The sequence below is a fragment of the Syngnathus acus genome, chromosome 20 (genome assembly GCF_901709675.1).
Source record: "Syngnathus acus chromosome 20, fSynAcu1.2, whole genome shotgun sequence".
Taxonomy (NCBI): domain Eukaryota; kingdom Metazoa; phylum Chordata; class Actinopteri; order Syngnathiformes; family Syngnathidae; genus Syngnathus; species Syngnathus acus.
Window position 1 is genome coordinate 6,138,276 of NC_051104.1, and position 24,718 is coordinate 6,162,993.

Here is a 24,718-nt window from a genome sequence, read left to right on the forward strand (position 1 = left end):
TTATTGCGTCGAATCTTATGTCACCAAAGCTCTTAATGCAAATATTACTACAACTAAAATGTACCATAGGACTACTTTGTTTGACGTCACGTAATTAATGCGTCAACTCGAATTGCCGCGAAATTGAATTTTTTTAAAAATCAAGATGAAAACATTTGCGTACTTGAATGTGATTCTTTTCTGTCAATTGATTGCGACAAAGTCTGTACACAGAGTGCTATTGGCGGACAACATGATCAAACATGCGGTCTTAAGCAATTTACGTACAACTTGGGCGGAAGCTATATGACGTAGAATACGAATTATTCCGTTATGAATGAATACGCAAATGAATAAATACGTCAACCACCTGTCTGAATGGATTTGTTCTCTTGTGAACTACACTGCAGGTCACGAAGAGGACGCATAAAAGAATTTATTGCCACGGACCATCAATTAAATGTTCCTAATTAAATCAACATTTTAATCCTGTCCTGGGGTAATAACTTGCTCCTCAGAAAAAAACGACGTAGAAAATCTCATCTCTTTATATTGCCAACAATTTATGATGCACCCAACGACAATTTGCAAACTCAAAATGTAATCGGATTTGTTTTTATCATTGTAAATAGTATATTTGATAATATAAATAAGTAATCATGCTTGTATTTCGTATTAATGGTTAGTTTATCAGTTTATCATAATACAAATATGTATACTCATGCGTTATATTTATGAGAATAGCATATGTACAATTAACACTGTTGTAACATTTAAAACAGTTGTTGAGACAATTGGAATGATGTGACACAATAACTGGTTTAAATGTTGATAGTTGAAGCATTTTGATTAACTAAAGTAATGGGGGGGGGGCTCTCATTGATTGTGGAGTTCCTTTGTAATAACATTTCCTTAAACTTTGGAAAACGACATCATGTCAAGGCGTGATGTAAAATGAACATCTCGGACATTTCGAACATAGGACAAGACAATACTGTTTTAATTGATTTGGACTTTTCCAAGAGACGTCAACACGTGACGCAGTATTAGTGACGTCCCTGGCGTGCAACTCTCATGTGTTGTCGTAAAGCAGACTACGAGTATGTCATTTAGTTTGTCATTAAAGTACATTTAAAAAAAAAAAAAAAAAAAAGTCAAGCAGACTGCGTAAAATTCGTGGGTGACCTGTTGACAGAAATATTGCCGCCGCAAAGGATTATGGGTAACAATTCATTTCCTTAACTAATGGTAAATGTGGGTCATAGGTTGTATGGAGACACAAAGCATTTTTAGGATTGCAACAACCTTCCTCTAAGTTCTTCTTGTTCTTCTTGTTCTTCTTGTTGGAAAGGGAAAAAATGTCCCTTTGCAAAAAAACATGTATATATGTCCAAAGCGGTCCACATTTTCCATTCAGCTGGGGTACCATTGCAAAATAGTTGGGGGGAAAAGAACTGAGAATGTTCCGAAAGAGATCTGGCTCCATCACTCCCCAAGTGGCGTTCCCTGTGGATATGAAGCATATACTGTGTCGGGCGTATCTGCTTAAAGCCGACTAACAATATCGCTTCAAACACGTTTTCCTTATTCTTACAACAATTCTGTTTACGCATTCTTGAACGTGTTATTATTTATTCCGACGCTGAAGTCCGTAAGTGTTGCGTTTGTACTTTTATTAGTTGCACAAAACACGATCGCGACCATGTCATTTTGCGCTGGTAAAAGTGGGCATACTCGTATCCTAAACGCCCAACAATGGCCGTGGCACAACGTATGAAGTCAGATTAAGTGTTTTATTTTGGGGAGTATTTCATTTTTCTTACACTTGCTGAGTCTGGTTGTGCAAAGGAATGTGGATCACATTTTAGTGTCATTTTATGGATCGCATCTTGGTGCAATCTAATTCTTACTGACACTAAAAGAATACAATGGGCATGTTTTGCAACATATTCACTTTATTATGATCACATGTGATGATATTTCAACCAAGAAGACGATTGTTGTGGCGCGCGTCAATGCCGTGACGCCAGCTTTTGGTGCGCGACATAGGGACGTACACGCGCAACACTCGTGCGCACGCGCAGTTTTGAAAAGTCAACTTGAACCTACTAAAAACTGAAATACTGCTTTTGTGTGTTGTGTATGAAATTGAACTTTGATTCTTGATTTTTGTACAAAAGATGATTTAAAGTGTAAATCAATGTGTCATCTAATCATCTATTCTGTGTTTGTTCAGTGCATACAATGAAAACTGTGATGAAATGTGACTGTACATGCCAAAATAAACAAATCAATAAAGCAACATTACTGCATTGTTAGGTTCACCCTAAATCAAGGGAGGTCTCAATGTCCCTTAAAGTCAAATTAGTCGTGCGGGTATTGTAGGAATATTGGCATAACTTGTAAAAACAAGGTCAATGTATATAGTAAGTCGTTCAGTAAAGATAAAGAGGGACTGTCATTATGCAACATTGACAGTTGGTGGCAGTATTACGCGTTCTCGTGTTTCAACGACGCTCAAAGAGCGCCGAAGAAGAGAGTTGCCGCAGTAACGTCTAACAACAAACTTGGTGGTCTTGTGCAAAGGTTTCTTTTTGCTAGCTCTGGAGACAAATGACACTCATATTTTAAATATCGGCGTAAAGGAGAAACTGCAATTAAAGGTATTTTATTCTTGAATGTTTTTGCAAAAATAATGTCATCGATAAAACAGTCAGTGCACAGTCTTTTAGTGGCTTGGCTCTCATGTACAAAAAGTGATTGCTCGACTGCTATCAACATGTAAATAACATGCTTACGGTGGTCATATTTACCTATACAGAACACACACGTCCCGTGATCCATAAACCTTAACGATAGTTTACGTGCGAAGTCTTGTACACTGTAAATGTAACTGTTAGCCGCGTTAGCATGCTTCACGTCTCTTGTGTTGGCTCAAAATAGTAAACCACCCTCAAATCGAAGCTGTGCACCGTTATATTAAGATAAGGCTTTGACAAACTCAGCCAAATTGTTTGTTTTTAAATCAATAGCATTTCTCCCAAAAGCATCCATGCATGCATCGCTGTGATGCGGCATAGTCATATTCCCCTTTAATATCTATATATGTCATGTGATTACAGGTTACAGCATTATGGCGAGTCAGCGGCCTCCCTCCAGTATGGGTCGGCCTATGAGCCGAGCTGGATCAGCCGTAGGGAGACCTTTAACAGCTGTTCGACCTCCTCCTACAGCCATACGTATACCAACTGGGGTATGACAAGTTTGCCATCATGCATTAAAAGTGTGACTGTGAACTCCACCTTGGCTCAGCTGTTTTTTTGCACATACTACATGTAAGTGTCTTATCATTATTCAGATGCAGATTCCAGGTACTAGTCTTCATCCTGGTGTGAGGACTCTGATAAGCACTCCTGGAGTCCTGTCCGCACAGATTAAAGTGGCTGATAGGCCTGTGACCCAACAGGGCCTCAGCGGCATGAAGACTGGGTTGAAGGGTAAGAACAAGTTTTTCTTGGCTTTGATTGAACCTGATCATCTTGGATGATGATGTAATGAATTGTCTTTTTTGATCTTCTCTCACTACCATGTCGTCTCCACCCCCATGAAGGACCCCAGAGACAAATCCTGGACAAGTCTTATTACTTGGGTCTTCTCAGGTAACTAGCAAATATGGATCCCTCTACCACTTAATCAGATTATGTGACTTGTGTTTGTGCTGTTAGGAGTAAGATCAACGAGTTGACCACAGAGATCGGCAAACTCCACAAAGAAATCGACACCTTCAACCAGGAGAACTCCGTCTATCTGTCTTATGAAAAAAGGTCAGTGACATCACTGTTGCCAGAGGTGTAGTTGATTTAAAAAAAAATGTCATCTGTTCCCCCAGAGCTGAAAGTCTGGCTGCAGAAATCAGAGATCTGCAGGGCCAGCTTGCTGACTACAACATGGTAAGCCGTCTGAGCTCTTTAAAGCAGAATATTTCATTCATATTTGTCATTTTATGGACAGTTGATGGACAAACTCAACACCAACTCAGACATGGACGAAATGATCAGTGACTACAACAGTGTAAGTAGACTTTGTAAACAGAAAATAAGTGTTCCTCTGGTAAAATGTAAAAGAAAGAAAAAATCACTTTCTTTCTTCAAAACAGCTGAAAGCCCAAAACGACAGAGAGGCGGAAAGCATCGACAGCATCTTTATAGAGAGACGAGAGTAAGTGTTTTATAAATGCGTCACTATCAACTACTACAAAACACCTATAAAATACCAGTGAATCATTTTAATGTCATTAAAAAAATGACATTAAAAATAAGAAATTGAATAAAAGTAATAATCATATTTTATTGCTCTTTTGTGATGCTATAAAATTTCCAAGTGGCCCATTGTGGCCTTTATTTCAGTTACTCCCCTGCCTTGATGTAAGGATCCTCAAAGTAGTGCACATCCTCCTCGCCCTCAGCCCTATTGTTCTCGAAGGTGATGGTCTGGTGGGTCATGCATCTCCCCGTCTCTGAGTAGATGCTTGAAGCTGGGCGGTCCTCTTGGTTCTCTTCTTGCTGCAGTCGTCTATGTCTGTAATTGTGGAAGAGCCGGTACCAGGAGGGGCCTTTGATGGCACACACCACCAACATGGATGTTGTCAGCGCCAAGGCCACGACACACGCCACAAATTTCCAAGTGTTCCCCGACGCAGGCATTTGGTCTGGTTTTTGTTGAACACAGTCTTGGTCAGACAATTAATCATGCAGCCAGTTCAAAATGGAATATTTCTTACTGCTGTAGTCTGGGTTGATGGTCAGCAAAACTTCTGGCTTCTTGGATGGCTCCATGGTGCCTGATGTTGAATTTTGAGGATCCACTGTTGAGGAAGATGCTGCTGTTGGATGGCACTCAGCCTCCAAAACATTCATTCCGGCCTGTTGCCGTGGTGACGCACATTTTGTGTTTTGCCCTGCTGTGGATCCAAACATGGCAGAATCCCAGTCATCTATTGAGATTGAATGTACAGTCGTAAATCATGAAGATCATTACCAATGGCGACTCCTGCTGCTCGTATTTCTTCAATGCTGCTCAGCAAGTGGCACGAGCAATTCCATGGGTTGCCCTGAAGGTCTACCACCTAATAGAGTCCAGAGTAGGTGGGGATATTCTTAAAGCAATCCCCTCGACTTTAATCTGTCCTGTCAAAATGCTGCGTAAACTGAATGTATGCTATGGCTGGCCCAAGACCGTTTTTGCATAATACTGTAAATGTCTAGAGATCCAAGTCTATGACTTGTTACCTGTAGATTATTAAACTCGCTGAATATCTTTGCAGGCAGACTTGTCAGCAGGTTGTGGGACAGGTTTAGCATTCTGAGCGCTTCCAGGCCATAGAAAGACTCTCGTACGAGGCTGTAATGAAAGCCAAATGTATCGTAATTCCTGTTAAAAGACTCAAGTTTCTCTATTGGTCAAATGATGATAAAAAAAAAATACATCTTCAAAACTAAAGATGCAATTTAAAACCAAATGTGTAATAGAAGCTGATGTTCACACTTTCCTTTTTTTCTTATTTACCTGCTGATTTGGTTCTTGGATAGCGACAGCACGCTGAGGTTGGGTAAAACAGACAAGTACCTAGCAGATATATTGGTCACCTGGTTAAGATCCAGGTGGAGCTCCAAAAGTTGAGGATAACTGGCCAGGGCTTGTCGATCTTCATTTGACAAAGTAATCTGATTCCTCTCAACCACAAGGCTAGTAACAGATGAGTTGCTGCTGCCACAAGGGATCACATCCAAAAGCGTGGCAGTTAAGTTACGGACCTGTCACAGAATACATGAAAATAGGTTAGCGTATGCACTATACTTAAAATAATTTAAAAAAAAATAGATATTCTTACGTGTGCATTTTCCACAGCATGATTATTCTTTGTAAATATTGCCACAAGGCAGACCGAGCACAACAGATGGAGAAATTGCTGTGGCTGGCCCATAATCTTCCCTGGATACGGAACAAAGCAGCTATTTCTTGTACCATTAAGAAAACTACAAGTGCGCTTACAGTTGTTAGTTTTAATCTCTATGAACAGGAACCACAAAGCTATTGTCCAGTAAGAGGAACAGCCAGCACAGCAAAAGACCTTTGGACCCTTGTAAACTCTGAAAGCTTCCATGCAACTTTTGACTGTCGAGAAAAGTCGTTTGATGAAATCGATCCTCATTGCACACTTCCTTGTTTCTGTAACAGCGCAGTCTCAAGTGGTGTTAACTCTTTAATTGCTCCCCTCCCCTGCTACCACCTTCATAGACGCCATATACTCAAAAATGAGAATATATATTTTCCAAAAATGAGAATATATCATGATATTTTTTTGTTGTCACGTATGCTTCTTTGTTTGACCTGCTGTGTCTTTGTGCTGCAGAAGGGAGGACGCTATCAGGGCTATTGAAGAAGAAATCAAGAAAGAAAGGCGTGTTGCCGAAGAAATTGTCCAAGCCATGCCAGCTCCAAAGCAGGAGAAATATTTCACCATGACGACAGCCAATGAGGAGTTGCTACAGGTTTTTTTTTTTTTTTTTCTTTATCAGTGTAAAATTTACTCCAATACTTTATTTGTATAACATGCTGGTATTATAGTGAAAAAAGATTGTTACTTCTTTAGTTTCATTTCATGCCTGGATAATTTAAATGGCTGATATTAGTTCTTTTATGTAAAAAATAACACAACCTCTGTATTGTTTGTAAATGTTAAGGGACGCGCTGAAAAAAAATAATTGTATTTAATATTTTATTTTTTTTTGTATGAATCATTCGATTCATGGGTCATTGGAATTTTATTTTGCCAAATATTGCAATCTGCATCATCCTAAAAAAAAAAAAACTATCCACATATTCTGGACCTTACTTTAATTTCCCTGTCTTGTTCTCTCCTAGGAACTGACTCTTCTCCAAGAGGAACTGGATGCCCTGTTGACCCGGAAGGAGGAATACGAAGCAGTGAGTTAGCGCTAAACAAGAGCAGAGAAAAAATGCAAAAAAAATTAATGGATTGAGGTTAAAAGAATCTGTAGCATGTTTTGTTCCATGTCTTTATTTGTGCTAGGAGCTGGCCCATTCACAGATAAAACAGGAAGTGGTCCGGCTACACGAAACTTTGTCAACATTGGAGGCAAAGCGGGACAACATGGAGGCGGAGCACAAGAGCTTCAGCACGCCTCAAGAGGAGAGAGAGAAACTATTGAAACAGGTTGCTTTGTTATTCCTAACGCATGTGCACGTGAGTCTCCACACCAGCATTCATGCTTTATTTTTCAGGTGAAAGAGGACAATCAGGAAATCGCCAGCATGGACAGACAGTACGTATTGAGGTTTAGATTTAGTAGATTTGACAATTGTGTTATGAATTGGCATGTGTGTGTGTGTGCTCAGGCTGGTGGAGATTCGAGACAGGACCGGTCAAATTACAGAAGACATCCGACAACACGAGCAGGACTCGGAGGAAGCTCAAGGTAAGATGCTGAAAGTTGCTACACGGTCAGAGAGATATCTTGTTAGATTGTGTACAAAAGTGGCCAGTATGAAAATATGACTACATCCTCCAGAGAAGCCTACAATCATTAAACTCATTATGCACGTCTTCCTTCAAAGGGGAATGTCAGCAGAAGTACAAGGAGCTGAAGAGGAAAGAAGAAGAAATTGATGGTAACCCCCACCTGCTTAAACAAATGACATGTACATAGATTAATACCGAATTGCTCTTTCCCAGGATTCCTGCAGACTTTTGAGGATTTAAGGACTCAGGACCAGAACAAGATGACTCAGACCCAGGAGAACATCGTCTCCCTCTTGGAGCACTGCAGCAGGGTGAGTCAAGTAGGAGACACGCGAAGACCAAAAGGGATCGTGTGGTTACATGTATTTGATCATGTACAGAATATGTTGCGGCTTCGTCGAGTGGATACAATTACAGCCAGCGAGCTTAGAGACATGCAGGACGTGTTGGTCTCCAAGGAGACGGAGGTGTCGCAGTCAGCCAGCACCGCCAAGGGACTGACCTCTGGTCAGTGAACCCGACGTAGACCCACACCTGACCCCACCCCTAGTCTTCACCTGACCTTTCACGTGGCACATGCCAAAATCACATTGTGTGCCCTGTGTTTGCTTCTCAGAGTGTCAACGGCTGCAGCAGGACCGGGAGAAATTCCAGCAGCTGGAGGGCAAAATCACGGGCGAGCTGAACACTCTGAAGGAAAATGTCAAACAGATGGAGTCTGAGCTGCTTACCTACAGGGACCTGGAAACCTTGAAACACACAGCGGACCAGAGGAAGACGGTAAAACACTTGTCCACATACATGAATGAGTTCTCAAGACATGAGATTTCCACCAGTGTTCAAAGGTGTGATGTCTTTGTGCAGAGACTCCAGGAAGAGCGAGTTTCCCTCACACAACGGCGAGATTCATTCCATCAACTTTTGGAGGAGATGAGCGAGAAATATGAAGTGCTAAAGGCCAAACTGGAAGAAAATGAGACCCATGCACAGGTTTGTACACTATAAGCATGTATGCCACATACAAGTGAAGCCAAGTAGCAGTAAAAAAATTTTTTATTTGTGCTGAATTTTAACAGTAAAGACAAAGTGTACATGAGCATCAAGGATTAGCTTTCCATGCACTCGTTTACTAATGATTTTTTTTTCTTTCTTTCTTTGTAGTTGGCTAACCTGGAGAGGAAATGGCAACATTTGGAGCAGAACAACTTTGTCATGAAAGAATGTATCCTTCCCGAAAGCATCCTTACTGTTATTTTCCGATGTGTGTTGCAGACTGTTTTCTTTAACGGCAGCGTCAGTCATCGCGTCGAAATCTCAGGAGAGCGACTTTGCTTCTGTTTCCAAGAACGTCTACGAACGAGTGGCTGATTACAACAAGAGCCTCATAGACTCGCTGCAGAACATCAGGAACTGAATACACGCATTCTTTACATGCCGTTACTGTTGTAGAGTGGCCAATTTGGTCGAGTGGTTATTATTATTATTTAAATAAACATTAAAAACCTGTTAAAACTTGTCTGGTGTTTTATTCCTTGTTTTTATTTTTTTGGGCATGAAAACAAAAATTTGACATTTGGTTAACTGCTTTATATGATAATATGTATATGTGTTTTACGTTGTGTAATATGTGTTGGTGTCCCCCGAAATAAAGAGCAAAAAGTCAAATACACATTCTTGACACGTACAAAAAATACATAAAATGATTAGATGCACCTGAAAATGGTGGTGTACCTAAAGGAGTGTCCGTGTGACGTCACAGATCAAACAGCCAATCAGAAAGTGGGGGTGAGGGCGGGTGTGGCACTTTTCACTTTCAGTTAAGCTTTGGCCATGATTTTTCCCTAATGAACTGGCCTGTTATTAGGTACACGTGAAAATGGCGGTGTACCTAATGGAGTGTCCTAGTGACGTCACGGATCAAACAGCCAATCAGAAAGTGGGGGTGAGGGCGGGTGTGGCACTTTTCACTTAAACCAGGGGTGCCGACCACCAGTCCTCGAAGGGCCGCGTTCCAACATGTTTTCCGAGTGACCCTCGTTAAGCGCACCTGCGTGAAAAGTTTTAGCCACTTTCACGTTCTGCAGGAGCTAAAACTTTTCACGCAGGTGCACTTAACGAGGGAATCACACGGACACTCCATTAGGTACACCGCCATGTTCAAGTGTACCTAATAACAGGCCACTTTATTAGGGAAATATCATGGTCAAAGGTCACAGGTGTCAAGCTCTGGTCCGCAGGGCCGCGTTCCAATATGTTTTCCAAGTTACCCTCGTTAAGCGCACCTGCGTGAAAAGTTTTAGCCACTTTCACGTTCTGCAGGAGCTAAAACTTTTCACGCAGGTGCACTTAACGAGGTAATCACACGGCCACTCCATTAGGTACACCGCCATGTTCAAGTGTACCTAATAACAGGCCACTTTATTAGGGAAATGTCATGGTCAAAGGTCACAGGTGTCAAGCTCTAGTCCTCGGGGCCGCGTTCCAACATGTTTTCCAAGTGACCCTCGTTAAGCGCACCTGCGTGAAAAGTTTTAGCCACTTTCACGTTCTGCAGGAGCTAAAACTTTTCACGCAGGTGCACTTAACGAGGGAATCACACGGACACTCCATTAGGTACACCGCCATGTTTAAGTGTACCTAATAACAGGCCACTTTATTAGGGAACTATCATGGTCAAAGGTCACAGGTGTCAAGCTCTGGTCCGCAGGGCCGCGTTCCAATATGTTTTCCAAGTTACCCTCGTTAAACACACCTGCGTGAAAAGTTTTAGCCACTTTCACGTTCTGCAGGAGCTAAAACTTTTCACGCAGGTGCACTTAACGAGGTAATCACACGGCCACTCCATTAGGTACACCGCCATGTTCAAGTGTACCTAATAACAGGCCACTTTATTAGGGAAATATCATGGTCAAAGGTCACAGGTGTCAAGCGCTGGTCCGCAGGGCCGCGTTCCAATATGTTTTCCAAGTTACCCTCGTTAAACACACCTGCGTGAAAGGTTTTAGCCACTTTCACGTTCTGCAGGAGCTAAAACTTTTCACGCAGGTGCACTTAACGAGGTAATCACACGGCCACTCCATTAGGTACACCGCCATGTTCAAGTGTACCTAATAACAGGCCACTTTATTAGGGAAATATCATGGTCAAAGGTCACAGGTGTCAAGCTCTGGTCCGCAGGGCCGCGTTCCAATATGTTTTCCAAGTTACCCTCGTTAAACACACCTGCGTGAAAAGTTTTAGCCACTTTCACGTTCTGCAGGAGCTAAAACTTTTCACGCAGGTGCACTTAACGAGGGAATCACACGGACACTCCATTAGGTACACCGCCATGTTCAAGTGTACCTAATAACAGGCCACTTTATTAGGGAAATATCATGGTCAAAGGTCACAGGTGTCAAGCGCTGGTCCGCAGGGCCGCGTTCCAATATGTTTTCCAAGTTACCCTCGTTAAACACACCTGCGTGAAAAGTTTTAGCCACTTTCACGTTCTGCAGGAGCTAAAACTTTTCACGCAGGTGCACTTAACGAGGTAATCACACGGCCACTCCATTAGGTACACCGCCATGTTCAAGTGTACCTAATAACAGGCCACTTTATTAGGGAAATATCATGGTCAAAGGTCACAGGTGTCAAGCTCTGGTCCGCAGGGCCGCGTTCCAATATGTTTTCCAAGTTACCCTCGTTAAACACACCTGCGTGAAAAGTTTTAGCCACTTTCACGTTCTGCAGGAGCTAAAACTTTTCACGCAGGTGCACTTAACGAGGGAATCACACGGACACTCCATTAGGTACACCGCCATGTTCAAGTGTACCTAATAACAGGCCACTTTATTAGGGAAATATCATGGTCAAAGGTCACAGGTGTCAAGCTCTGGTCCGCAGGGCCGCGTTCCAATATGTTTTCCAAGTTACCCTCGTTAAACACACCTGCGTGAAAAGTTTTAGCCACTTTCACGTTCTGCAGGAGCTAAAACTTTTCACGCAGGTGCACTTAACGAGGGAATCACACAGACACTCCATTAGGTACACCGCCATGTTCAAGTGTACCTAATAACAGGTCACTTTATTAGGGAAATATCATGGTCAAAGGTCACAGGTGTCAAGCTCTAGTCCTCGGGGCCGCGTTCCAATATGTTTTCCAAGTGACCCTCGTTAAGCGCACCTGCGTGAAAAGTTTTAGCTCCTTTCACGTTCTGCAGGAGCTGAAACTTTTCACGCAGGTGCACTTAATGAGGGAATCACACAGACACTCCATTAGGTACACCGCCATGTTCAAGTGTACCTAATAACCGGCCACTTTATTAGGGAAATATCATGGTCAAAGGTCACAGGTGTCAAGCTCTGGTCCTCGGGGCCGCGTTCCAATATGTTTTCCAAGTGACCCTCGTTAAACACACACAACCGATTCTAAATATTGAGTTCACTTAACTGGAATGCACATCACTAGTACAAAACAGTGTAAGCAACTGTTGGCTGCCGGTTGAAATAGCCGACTGGTTTGTGACACGGGCTCTTGCTCAGTCAAATCTTGGTTCGATCCCAGGTGTGAGACTCTACCTAGATGTGCTTTTGTTGTGCAATTAACCCTTTATTTATTCTTTTCTTTTATTTTTTAACCTCGTGTAGTGTAGCTATTGAAGTGTCCATGAGGTGTACCTACACATAGTCATATAAAGCAGTTAACCAAATGTCTGATTTATATGTTTTAATTGGCGAATATAAAAACAAGGAACAAAACACCAGACAAGTTTTAACATAAATGTTTATTAAAAATAATATTAAAAGTAAATTTCAAACCAGCAATCCAATGTGAAATTGCAGTAGATATATTGGATAACAATATTTAGGCGTGTATATGCATACACGTTATTTAAAAACTACTACAAGTGTTGTATCACAACGTCTACCAGCTCAGTGGCCTTGTGTTAGACTGTCCGCCCTGAGATTGGGAGGTCGGGGGGTTCAAACCCCGGCCGGGTCATACCGGAGACTAAAAATTGTATTTTTCTTCCCTGCTTGGCACTCAGTGCAAGGGGTTGAGATGGGGCTCCGCTGCTGCCCACGATCATTGGAACTTTAGCTTTTATAAAATCAAACATAATCTCCCCGTTTTTGCATCACGGCGCATCCCTTCATGCAATAAAGGTAGCCGCTAGCTTGGAGAAAACGTGCATAAAAGAAGTGGTGTTTCAGTGAGTGGTTCCTTCTTTCTTTGGCAAATCGTAAATCGCCATTGTGCCTTACATAGTTCACGCCAGGGGGGAGACGCAACACCTTCACTGACTGATCCGTTGATGCACGGGGGGGAAGGAAGGCAGGCAGTGCACTCGTTGACTCGTTCGCGAACGGGAACGTCCGGATTCGTTCCCTCACTGATCCGTTCTCGCGATGAACTGGAAATGCGAATCACTCACTCACAGATTCGTTCACTCACAGATCCATTCAGTTGTCGAACGGGAAATGCAATTCACGACTCGTTCGTGAACGGGAAGTGACGTCATTTTCTTCTTCGTTTTGTTTTACGGCGAGGTGGCATCAGCTTCAATGGGCATTACCGACACCTACTGGTTGAAGTCATATGAAATGAAAAAAGAACGAATCACTGTAGGAAGTGATTCGTTCACTGAAAGGATTCGTCCCTTTGAACGAATCGTTCACTCACGAGCCAACACTATTGTCAGCCTATTTGGGAGCGTGACGAGAATTACGGAGGAGGTACCGCTCGGACTGCTCCTCCATCTGATGTAGATCCCCCACATGCGAATATTTGGACGCCTTTTAAAACCTTAACAGGTACCGCATAATAATTCACATTGTTCCAATGTTGCAAAATGACGCGATGTTTACAACGCAAGGTTGAGCGGCCTTAACATTGACGTGCATGTCGGTTTATTATTACAATCAATGTGCGCGTGCACATGTTCACATTTCATCGTTTTGTATTTTGTGTATTATATCTCGCCACACTGTGTTGCAATCAACGCATTCTTTTTGTCTCTTTGTCAATCGTTGCTCACCAAATGACAAACATCTTGAATGTTTTGAATGGAATTCATATTACGGTTGAAACTTCCAAATAATATAGAAATATTGTGGCATTTTTCAGCACATGATATCTGGCATTTGTATAGGTTTTCAATAATTGTCATTATTACGAAAAATTGGGAAAAATGGTCTCTTGTGAAAGGTTCTCTGGACCCAATCTTACAATTGTTACTTTTAGATATGTTATTTTAAACATTCTCATTAATATACATTTGTTTGCTGACATCCACTATGTGTTTGTGTTGAATGTAAGATCTATGATTAAAATATTTTCATCTTTTTTACATGACATAAAATGACATTTTCATTTTTCCAGATTTATTGTTTGTTCTTCCTTACTTTTTGATGACATCTTTTTTTTTCTGATTGCGTCAGTTGTTTGGTATGTGCTTCAAGATAATGTCCAGTTGAGCTTTGGTCCCACATTGGACACACGCACTCACACACTTGGCTAAACCGCTTGACAGGCTGCGTCATGAGTGCAAGCAGGTCTAAATTATGAAAGCCTCCAAATGAATATTGCATCGGACATGAGCATACCAAAGATAAAAGTGGATCATTGAGAGGCCTCGTCCTCCTAATTGAATTTGAATAGCCATGCTACTACATCATCGGAGACCGGAGCCTTTCAAAAGTAATCCTACATAAAGTAAAATAATCATCTGACTATTCCTAGGTCAACATCTGTGGGGTCTCACCCATCCTGACATCATTGCTCACTCACATGGTGAAGGATGTGTCTGAAAATAGACGCACAGTCATTTGAGGCTGTTGTTGGTGGGGCAACCGACCACTGGGGCACAATAAAAACACAACAAGCTGCATTGCTTTGCATCGGTTATTTATGAAGACACAGCAGCCAAAGCAGAAAAGAGGCTTGGGCTATGTTGAGGTTCAAAGTGGGAGCATTCAAATCGCAACACAGGAGTTGAACCCAAATCGGACAGATTAACTTCTAAAAGAGAGGAAGCTTGTATTGAGGGAATGTTTTTTACATGGCGTACCTTTTTTTTTTTTTTGTCCCACAAGCGTGTGCAGGCCCTGCCATGGTGAGGTGTGGCAGAAATGACGGATGTGGAGGCGACCTATGAGGACTTCATCGCCTCTCAACGGTCTGGCCGCAGGAACGCCATCCACAACATCCCAGCAGCCTCCGGGGAGCCGGGACCTGCGGATTTGTCGGAGAGCCTGGCACAGCTCAACATCAACAAACCCGGTAAGGGGGAGTAAATCCTGTACACATGCTGCCTTTGTAAACATAATAATTAGGGGTGTAACGATTCATCGATACACATCGATTAATCGATATAATGCTCTACGATTTGTTGGCATCGATGCTAAACGTAAACATCGATCTATATCGCCCGTTTTTGACCTCGGACATTAGACGCGACTTTATTTTGAAATCCAGTTCATTGTTGCTTGCTTCCTCTTTCCGGGAGCAGTGCGCGGCGTGTTGTGTTGTGAGCAGAGCAGGCACGTGAAAGGGGAGCCGACACCTACGCGGCTCCTGGGCTGGTGCTATGGCTAGTGTCCAAGAAGACGAGGAAATTTGCTCCCCTTTGGGCTTCAAGTCATTCGTTCGGAAGCACTTTGTAATTTCCTAAATAAAGAGTTTGCAGTACCTTGTTGATTTTGCGTATGAATTGTTATAAATCAGGATATTGTTCTATATCGATCGTAGAGCACTATATCGTGATGTATCGTGAATGAATCACAGCAGGCTTTAAGATATCGGCAAATATCGTATCGTGATTCTTTGTATCGATATGATATCGTATCGTTACAAAACCCGCGATTTACACCCCTAGTTTGTAACCCTAACCTTGATTTAAAACCCTAGTCGGAAACCCTAACCCTAGCTTGAAACCCTAATTAGCAATGGCAAAACTCCTTGGAAACCCTGGTCGGAAACCCTAACCCTAGTTTTGAAAGCCTAGTTAGAAACCCTAATCTTAGAAACCCTAAAAGTAGTTTGAAACCCTCGTTGGAAACCCTAACCTTAGCTTTAAAACCTAGTTTGTAACCCTAAGCTTGGTTTAAAACCCTAGTCGGAAACCCTACCCCTTGTTTGAAATTTTAATTAGCGATGGCAAAACTCCATGGAAACCCTGGTCGGAAACCCTAACCCTAGTTTTGAAAGCCTAGTTAGAAACCCTGATCTTAGAAACCATAAAAGTAGTTTGAAACCCTCGTTGGAAACCCTAACCCTAGCATTAAAATCAAGTTTGTAACCCTAACCTTTGTTTAAAACCCTAGTCGGAAACCCTAACCCTAGTTTGAAACCCTAAATAGCAATGGCAAAACTCCTTGGAAACCCTGGTCGGAAACCCTAACCCTCGTTTTGAAAGCCTAGTTAGAAACCCTAATCTTAGAAACTCTAAAAGTAGTTTGAAACCCTCGTTGGAAACCCTAACCCTAGCTTTAAAACCTAGTTTGAAACCCTAACCTTGGTTTAAAACCCTAGTCGGAAACCCTGAGCCTAGTTTGAAACCCTAATTAGCGATGGCAAAACTCCTTGGAAACCCTAGTCGGAAACCCTAACCCTAGTTTTGAAAGCCTAGTTAGAAACCCTAACCCTAACTCTAGTTTTGAAAGCCTAGTTAGTAACCCTAACCCTAACTCTAGTTTTGAAAGCCTAGTTAGTAACCCTAACCCTAACCCTAACTCTAACTCTAACCCTAACCCTAGTTTTGAAAGCCTCGTTAGAAACCCTAACCCCAACCCTAATCCTAACCCTAACCCTAAATTTGGAAACCCTAGTCGAAAACCCTAACCCTAGTTTTGAAAGCCTAATTAGAAACCCCAATCTTAGAAACCCTAAAAGCAGTTTGACACCCTCGTTGGAAACCCTAACCCTAGCTTTAAAACCTAGTTTGAAACCCTAACCTTGGTTTAAGACCCTAGTCGGAAACCCTGAGCCTAGTTTGAAACCCTAATTAGCGATGGCAAAACTCCTTGGAAACCCTAGTCGGAAACCCTAACCCTAGTTTTGAAAGCCTAGTTAGAAACCCTAACCCTAACCCTAACTCTAGTTTTGAAAGCCTAGTTAGTAACCCTAACCCTAACTCTAACTCTAACTCTAACCCTAACCCTAGTTTTGAAAGCCTAGTTAGAAACCCTAACCTCAACCCTAATCCTAACCCTAATTTTGGAAACCCTCGTCGAAAACCCTAACCCTAGTTTTGAAAGCCTAGTTAGAAACCCTAATCTTAGAAATCCTAAAAGTAGTTTGAAAGCCTCGTTGGAAACCTTAAACCTAGCTTTAAAACCTAGTTTGTAACCCGAACCTTGGTTTAAAACCCTAGTCGGAAACCCTAACCCTAGTTTGAAACCCTAATTAGCAATGGCAAAACTCCTTGGAAACCCTGGTCGGAAACCCTAACCCTAGTTTTGAAAGCCTAGTTAGAAACCCCAATCTTAGAAACCCTAAAAGTAGTTTGAAACCCTCGTTGGAAACCCTAACCCTAGCTTTAAAACCTAGTTTGAAACCCTAACCTTGGTTTAAAACCCTAGTCGGAAACCCTGAGCCTAGTTTGAAACCCTAATTAGCGATGGCAAAACTCCTTGGAAACCCTAGTCGGAAACCCTAACCCTAGTTTTGAAAGCCTAGTTAGAAACCCTAACCCTAGTTTTGAAAGCCTAGTTAGTAACCCTAACCCTAACCCTAACTCTAACTCTAACCCTAACCCTAACCCTAACTCTAACCCTAACTCTAATCTAACTCTAACCCTAACCCTAACCCTAACCCTAGTTTTGAAAGCCTAGTTAGAAACCCCATCCCTAATCCTAACCCTAACTTTGGAAACCCTCGTCGAAAACCCTAACCCTAGTTTTGAAAGCCTAGTTAGAAACCCTAATCTTAGAAACCCTAAAAGTAGTTTGAAAGCCTCGTTGGAAACCTTAAGCCTAGCTTTAAAACCTAGTTTGTAACCCGAACCTTGGTTTAAAACCCTAGTCGGAAACCCTAACCCTAGTTTGAAACCCTAATTAGCAATGGCAAAACTCCTTGGAAACCCTGGTCGGAAACCCTAACCCTAGTTTTGAAAGCCTAGTTAGAAACCCCAATCTTAGAAACCCTAAAAGTAGTTTGAAACCCTCGTTGGAAACCCTAACCCTAGCTTTAAAACCTAGTTTGAAACCCTAACCTTGGTTTAAAACCCTAGTCGGAAACCCTGAGCCTAGTTTGAAACCCTAATTAGCGATGGCAAAACTCCTTGGAAACCCTAGTCGGAAACCCTAACCCTAGTTTTGAAAGCCTAGTTAGAAACCCTAACCCTAACCCTAGTTTTGAAAGCCTAGTTAGTAACCCTAACCCTAACCCTAACTCTAACTCTAACCCTAACCCTAACTCTAACCCTAACTCTAATCTAACTCTAACCCTAACCCTAACCCTAACCCTAGTTTTGAAAGCCTAGTTAGAAACCCCATCCCTAATCCTAACCCTAACTTTGGAAACCCTCGTCGAAAACCCTAACCCTAGTTTTGAAAGCCTAGTTAGAAACCCTAATCTTAGAAACCCTAAAAGTAGTTTGAAAGCCTCGTTGGAAACCTTAAGCCTAGCTTTAAAACCTAGTTTGTAACCCGAACCTTGGTTTAAAACCCTAGTCGGAAACCCTAACCCTAGTTTGAAACCCTAATTAGCAATGGCAAAACTCCTTGGAAACCCTGGTCGGAAACCCTAACCCTAGTTTTGAAAGCCTAGTTAGAAACCCTAACCCTAACTCTAGTTTTGAAAGCCTAGTTAGTAACCCTAACCCTAACTCTAACCCTAACCCTAACCCTAACCCTAACCCTAACCCTAACCTTAACTCTAACTCTAACTCTAACTCTAACTCTAACCCTAACCCTAGTTTTGAAAGCCTAGTTAGAAACCCTAACCCCAACCCTAACCCTAACTTTGGAAACCCTCGTCGAAAACCCTAACCCTAGTTTTGAAAGCCTAGTTAGAAACCCTAATCTTAGAAACCCTAAAAGTAGTTTGAAAGCCTCGTTGGAAACCTTAAGCCTAGCTTTAAAACCTAGTTTGTAACCCGAACCTTGGTTTAAAACCCTAGTCGGAAACCCTAACCCTAGTTTGAAACCCTAATTAGCAATGGCAAAGCTCCTTGGAAACCCTGGTCGGAAACCCTAACCCTAGTTTTGAAAGCCTAGTTAGAAACCCTATTCTTAGAAACCCTAATGCATAGCTTAGATTTGAACTTTGCAGTGATTCATTATGTTTTAGTGACTTTTTTTTTTAAGAGACAAAAGCTGAATGATACAGAAGCCTCTGATGTCCAAATTTGGTCATTTCATATCATTTTCCACAAATAGCTTTCATTTTGTTTCATCGAATAAAAAAACATAGACAAGTGGAGTTAAGACCTTTACAATAAAACAGCACATTTCTAATTATGCAGGTTACGTGTGTGACTGACTTGTCAATTTGCTCTTCTGTCCTCCAGCTGGTGAAGGCCAAGAAGATTCTAAGTCTTCTTCATCAAAAGACAACAGCCAATGAGAAGGCAACGGGCCAGCCAAGCGGTTGCGGAAGTTTCCTAACGACAGCCGTGAACGAACACAACTTGTGCTTAATGGTGTTAAACATAAAAGCCTCTCCCGCTGCCATGAGCGTGTAATCCCCATGGAAACTTCAGTGTCATCTCTTTGCATTCAGCCATGTTCCAATTTCCTTCAAAGGCCCCTTTCCCAAGCTCCCCTTTCCTCAAGAGGCCAAAGCGGGCCTGTAAGAAACATGCTCAAGGGTCCTGGAAGGAAAGGAGAGAAGGGCCTGGGGCCATTAAAGGTTACTGGGGAAGGCCTTGATGCCCATTTTGGTTTCAAACATCCTGCTCGCACTAAGCACTACACCACTGCACTTTGAGGATTTAATTGAACATCATGTTGTTCCTCTGTGTTCTTTTGGAGAAAGCTCAGAACTGATGGTACGTACTGTTATTGTTTTGCCTGCTTCCAACTATCGGAAATGATTCACATGAAATTGGATCTTTGTTCATGTTGGTAAATGCATCACTCTCAATCATGCTCATTAACCTCCTTAAGTGCACCCTCTTCATATCCATTTTGTTGCCAGTGCTTGATCTATTCCAGCTCTCAATCTTTAATTCGTTTCTCGGTAATCTATTATTTTTTTTTTAATGTTTCTACTGTCCAAAGTGTGCACATTGCCGTGCTATGTCGAGATAAACTCAAATGAGGTTTATTAATATTTATGGACAAATATGTCTTTAAATATGATTCACTTGTTAGAATGATGTGAACTACTAACTACACTAAAATTCACGCGTCATTTCATTCCACCCAGTCGTCAATATACAGTTTGTCAGCAGAAGTAACTGCCCAGGGATGTACTACTTGCCTACTGTACAAATATTCTCCACAAAAATGTTTTACTAATTTGCATTGCACACAATTTCCTGTCAAATTTAAAAAAGCTAATATTCTAATGAAATAAATTTTTATACTCTGTCGAAATTTAATGGCACGACGATGTGAAAACGTCCTTTTCCAGTTTCCATATTGTAATTGTCTTTATTTTTAGGGACTGTTTACCAACTAAGATTGTGATATTATTTTGTACAGTTTGGTTGAGCAAAAAATCTGTTTGATTGAAAGAATAAAATTTAATTCATTGTTAAAAAAAAAACGTGTTGATAATTCCAATTTATGAGGTATGCTGCTGATTATAAGAAGTCTGCACCTTTTTTTGTTGGACGAGCTAAATGCTGGAAGAAGAAAAATTAGGTGGATTTTCATTCATTGATTAAATTTTATTTTGTGTTTCCTGTATAAAAAAAAAAGTAATTGGCTGTTGTTCCTACCTGAGGATTCTATAATCATTTATTTAGGTAGACCATCAACATGATGTTGCATTATTTTTTTTTTAACTTAAACCTCTTCATTTCAAGTCGTAGAAAAAGAAAACACGGGTCACTTTCCATAGATGTTATCCTCACTAGGGTCAAAGTTTCTGGAGCCTATTGCGAGAGGCAGACCACTTTTCAGACATGGGGGAAAACCCACACAAGCCCTGGGAGAACATGTAAAATGGACAGAGGATGGCCGAAGCCCTGATTCCAACCACCGACCTCAGAACTGGGAGGGGGATGCGCAAAGCACCATTGTCTCTTCACGTCACCTTCTGTGTCACAACTTTATCCAGTCCATCTACTTCCTGAAGCGCTTGAAGAGCGGATGGATGCCCTTGCCTAGAGAAGACGATTTGCTTTTACCCTGATATTCCATATAGACTGTGTCATCAGCACCGGACATGGAGCTCATAGTCCCCGTTCGCCTTGAAAACTGTTCAAGAAGAAGAGGAATCAAAAATGCCAACGATTAATTGCGACACTGCAATTTGTAAGCTTTACCATGTATGTCAAATTTTTGTTGCACCCACCTGTGGTTTTGTACCCACGTCTCCTGCCACCGCTTCCTCCTCAGCATCGAGATCGGACGCAGCCAGGACCTTTTGGAGGAGCTGCTGTTGCTCCTCTCTGGTGGAGAACATCAAGTCTTCTTCCTCCATTCCTGCCAATTGTGTGATCACCTAAGACACATACATGGCTTTTAGGAGCTTGTTCACAAAAAGAATTCAAATGGCAAGTCAATGTACCATTTTATATTGAATCATGTCCATGTGTAAACTATACCTTAAAGCTGTAGCCCTGGTCCACTAGGAACCTCTGTCTCTTGGTGGAGTACGCCATCTCCTGGGTGTCCTGAGACACCAGCGAGTAAAAGAATGCATTGTATTCCTCTGCAACCATTCCTAAAAAGGAAGAAAGATGGCGTGAGAGTCTGCTTTTTTTTCATGTAAGCGTAGTTTGACGCACAGACCAACCTTTCTTGGCTCTTAAAACTCGACCAAGTCTCTGGGCTTCCTGCCTCCGTGACCCGCCGTGAGAGGAGATTTGGATTAGAACATTGGCTTCTGGCAAGTCGAATGATGTGTCTCCAACCTGTGTGGTGTCGATTAATCGATTAATGTTGAAAGCTTTAGGGGCACTCAATTGAAGGCACTCAATAACCCATTAGTTTGTTACCTTGGAGATGAAAATGGTGTTGATCTTGGGATTATGTTTGAAGTTCTGCAAGATCTGCATTCGTTCCCCTTGGGAGGTCGGGCCATAGATGTAGGGCCTTGAGCAGACAAATACAGAGCATAATTTAATACTGTATGACAAAAAAGGTCTATTTTTTTGGTTGAAAAAAACAAAAAAAAAAACATACTTGTTAAGGCGAATTGCGTATTCCTTCAAGGCAAAGACATTATCAGCAAAGACGATGATCTTGTCATTGCGCCGTTCATGAAAGCGAATGAGAAACTGGCACGCCCGAAACTTATTGGGATTCATCGTATAAAGCAAGATGCGCTTCTTAGTTTTGATGGCCACATACTCTCTGTAAAACTCTGGGGACATCGGGCACCATACCTGAAACATAGCAAAAATGTTGATTAGGACGTGTACACAATCTAGAACATGCTCTGGAATACGCAATTGGTGGGAGGTCTACGGCTCTTTCACCTCTGCACACTGGACTTTGGCTATGTAGCCATTGCTCTGCAACTCCATCCAGTTGGCTTCATAAAGCTTCGGCCCAATTAGGAAATTGAGGTCCACTATCTTGTCATCTTCTCTAACTAAAGTAGCCGTGAGGCCCAGTTTGCAGTGTGCCTGGACGATGGTCAGCACGCTTCGAAACATTTTGGCTACAAAGAGCACATTGGGAAAAAAAAAATGTATGAGACAATCTCACAAAACAAATGGTCTTCTCCGGTAATAATTTCACTGGCAACACAACAGAATGCGCGATGTTGAAACTTACCAGGAATGGTGTGCACCTCATCTAGAATAATCAGACCCCATTCTTGACTTTTCATCCACTCCATGACCCTCTCGGCTTCCCAGGAGCGCTTGGTGGTGTGGCCAAGCATAGAGTAAGTGCTGATGGCCACTGAGCAACCGATGGGCTTGTCCTTGGCATCGGAGGTGAAGCGGCAGATTTGAGAGTCATCGATAGTGGACCACATCTTGAACTGGGCCTTCCATTGTTCCACCGACACGGAGGAGTTACCCAACACCAGGCAGCGTTTGCGTACCGTGCACGCTGCTGTCACACCCACAAGAGATTTGCCCGCTCCTGCATAGCAAGTCATGTGCATCATGTTGTCAGTGTTTGTTGTTTGTTTACCAACAATAAAAAAAAAGTATTCTCACCACAGGGGAGCACGATGACACCGGAACGAGCGCGTCCATTGCCAAACATTTTGCGCAGACTTTTTTCCTGATAGGGTCGTAGTACAGCAGTCGGCTTCAGGTCTATATTGATATCTGGGTTGACCGTATCGTTCCGAAAGTCGTACTCGGCTAAGAGCGGGTATTCCAGCTCAATGCAGCGCTTTTGTAGCGCCTCAATCATATCCTACACAGAACCATAATGTTGATTTGAGAAGTCACAAATAATCTTCAATAAAAAAATGCAAATAGCACCTGTTGAATTTCAAAAGAGACGGTCTGAGTCTCTTCCTCTTCTTCTTCCTCTTTGTCCATCTGCTCATAGTAGCTGAAGATGTCTTCAGGAACCTGTTGGTCGGACGTTTGACCATCACCGGGCTGCTGCGAGGTGGAAGCACCTCCTTTGTCCTCAACAGTCTTGGAGATCTGTTGAGGAAATACAGTGAACCATGGAATAGAATTTTTCTTGGCACAGTACTATATTTATATTTAAGACAGTTCTAAAAAAAATTGATGAGGAAATAAATAATCAGCAGAGTTTTGGGGCTGAACAATTTAATTGGGGGCATACCGCTGGCTTGCTGTGAAGAACCTCAGTAATGAGCTCGCCGTCTGTCCCATCAGGAGCAGAAAGGCGACACTTTCGGATTTTTTCGTCCTTCAGGAGACTCTGAATCACTTCGGGAAATGTGCTCTCAACAAAATACCTGACGCAGAAGAACAGTGAAAAATAAAGCCAGAAAAAACAGTCAAGAGAAATGTATTGAAATGGCTGTACCTATTATGCTTGAGCACCAACTTGACTTTGCCATAGCTCACGGTGCAGAGCTGGGGGAAAAAAAGATCGAATAATACATTCAAACACAAACTCAAAAACCTCATTTCAAGAGTTGATCAAGTTGAGCATCTCAGAATCAGCTTTATTGATACCTTAATAAATTGCACAATTCCATCAGGCACGGAGGTCTTGCTGAGTTTCTGCAGATACTCCACTATGTCAGAGGTCTGCAGCCCCACACTGACAGCTGCATACAGTGAATATGCTGTTAACTTGTACTCGTGGACGTGGCTGGGTCTGCAAACCGGCTCTGCAATGGCTACCAAAAAATCCTGTGCATACTTATACACTGGTGAAAATGCTTCTAGAAAGATGTGTCCATCTGGAGCCTGCAGAAGAAAAAATGAACTAGAACAACAAAGAACATTTATCTTGAATTCATTCTGAAAGTCTAAAAGGACATCTTACCACCCAGAGGGGTCTTGAGGTGTGATCGTTCTTCAGAAGCATCTGAGCACGATAATCTTTGGCTCCATATTCATCCATCTTGGTGGTGGATTCATCCACTTGTTTCCCCGCAGCAGCGGGTATGCCATCCTGCGATTTGCTACTTCCCACGTCTTCTTCATCTTCCTCCTCCTCATAAAAACGCTTTTTCGACTTCTTCTCTGTAGACCATCACATATTTAATACATATGACGAGACACAATATTTGCGTCGTTTCGAGGATATATCAATACAGATATTTATAAACCAAACGCAATATTGCCAACACATTGTTGATAAAGTTATGCGAGCATACGAAGCAGCGTAAACTGGAATTAGAGCGATATTAAATGTAGTCATGTTGGCAATATCCTCACGAATGGCAGCATTTTATAAAGCAGTACTACATGTCTACAACGCATTTAAAAGGTTCGAGCCAGATTCTAAACTAGCCATCACTCACTCACTCACCTCGATCCCCTTTATCCCTTTTCCCCATATTCGCAACTTAGAAGCCCTTTTCTTGATGAATTCTTATCTTATTGTATTCACATCCCAGTTACTTTCGTAGTTGTCATGGTAGAAACCGGAAATAACATTTTCTTATTTGATGAAAACAGTGGCTGGCAATCCGCGTTATAACGC

At 42.1% G+C, this 24,718-nt stretch overlaps 3 protein-coding genes across 4 annotated transcripts; 1 reads left to right on the top strand and 2 right to left on the bottom strand.

Moving 5' to 3' along the window:
* The first annotated feature begins 2,495 nt into the window (after positions 1 to 2,495).
* ift74 (intraflagellar transport 74) lies at positions 2,496 to 9,019 on the top strand. The gene is made up of 20 exons (XM_037279941.1): positions 2,496 to 2,642; positions 3,102 to 3,232; positions 3,338 to 3,476; positions 3,590 to 3,638; positions 3,705 to 3,803; positions 3,869 to 3,929; positions 3,991 to 4,050; positions 4,136 to 4,197; positions 6,392 to 6,530; positions 6,904 to 6,966; positions 7,073 to 7,216; positions 7,285 to 7,325; positions 7,399 to 7,478; positions 7,618 to 7,671; positions 7,736 to 7,833; positions 7,903 to 8,029; positions 8,139 to 8,302; positions 8,387 to 8,512; positions 8,684 to 8,744; positions 8,821 to 9,019. Exons 2-20 carry the CDS (start codon positions 3,113 to 3,115, stop codon positions 8,934 to 8,936), a joined length of 1,803 nt encoding a protein of 600 aa, XP_037135836.1. The 5' UTR covers positions 2,496 to 2,642; positions 3,102 to 3,112; the 3' UTR covers positions 8,937 to 9,019.
* On the bottom strand, positions 4,222 to 6,182 carry LOC119139354 (leucine-rich repeat-containing protein 19-like). 2 transcript variants are annotated; one of them, XM_037279943.1, is made up of 6 exons: positions 5,870 to 6,182; positions 5,625 to 5,792; positions 5,268 to 5,379; positions 5,017 to 5,104; positions 4,760 to 4,936; positions 4,222 to 4,687 (listed from the first exon to the last, which is right to left on the bottom strand). In XM_037279943.1, exons 2-6 carry the CDS (start codon positions 5,687 to 5,689, stop codon positions 4,386 to 4,388), a joined length of 744 nt encoding a protein of 247 aa, XP_037135838.1. In that variant the 5' UTR covers positions 5,690 to 5,792; positions 5,870 to 6,182; the 3' UTR covers positions 4,222 to 4,385. The 2 variants fall into 2 exon arrangements, with proteins under 2 accessions (XP_037135838.1, XP_037135837.1); XM_037279942.1 differs by having other exon boundaries at positions 4,760 to 4,939.
* A 10,744-nt stretch (positions 9,020 to 19,763) lies between the features above and the next one.
* ercc3 (excision repair cross-complementation group 3) lies at positions 19,764 to 24,671 on the bottom strand. Its single transcript, XM_037279798.1, has 15 exons — positions 24,545 to 24,671; positions 24,056 to 24,255; positions 23,740 to 23,976; positions 23,588 to 23,637; positions 23,381 to 23,516; positions 23,065 to 23,235; positions 22,792 to 22,996; positions 22,400 to 22,714; positions 22,099 to 22,283; positions 21,803 to 22,005; positions 21,616 to 21,712; positions 21,414 to 21,531; positions 21,223 to 21,341; positions 20,970 to 21,119; positions 19,764 to 20,872 (listed from the first exon to the last, which is right to left on the bottom strand). Exons 1-15 carry the CDS (start codon positions 24,570 to 24,572, stop codon positions 20,738 to 20,740), a joined length of 2,349 nt encoding a protein of 782 aa, XP_037135693.1. The 5' UTR covers positions 24,573 to 24,671; the 3' UTR covers positions 19,764 to 20,737.
* Positions 24,672 to 24,718: the final 47 nt, after the last annotated feature.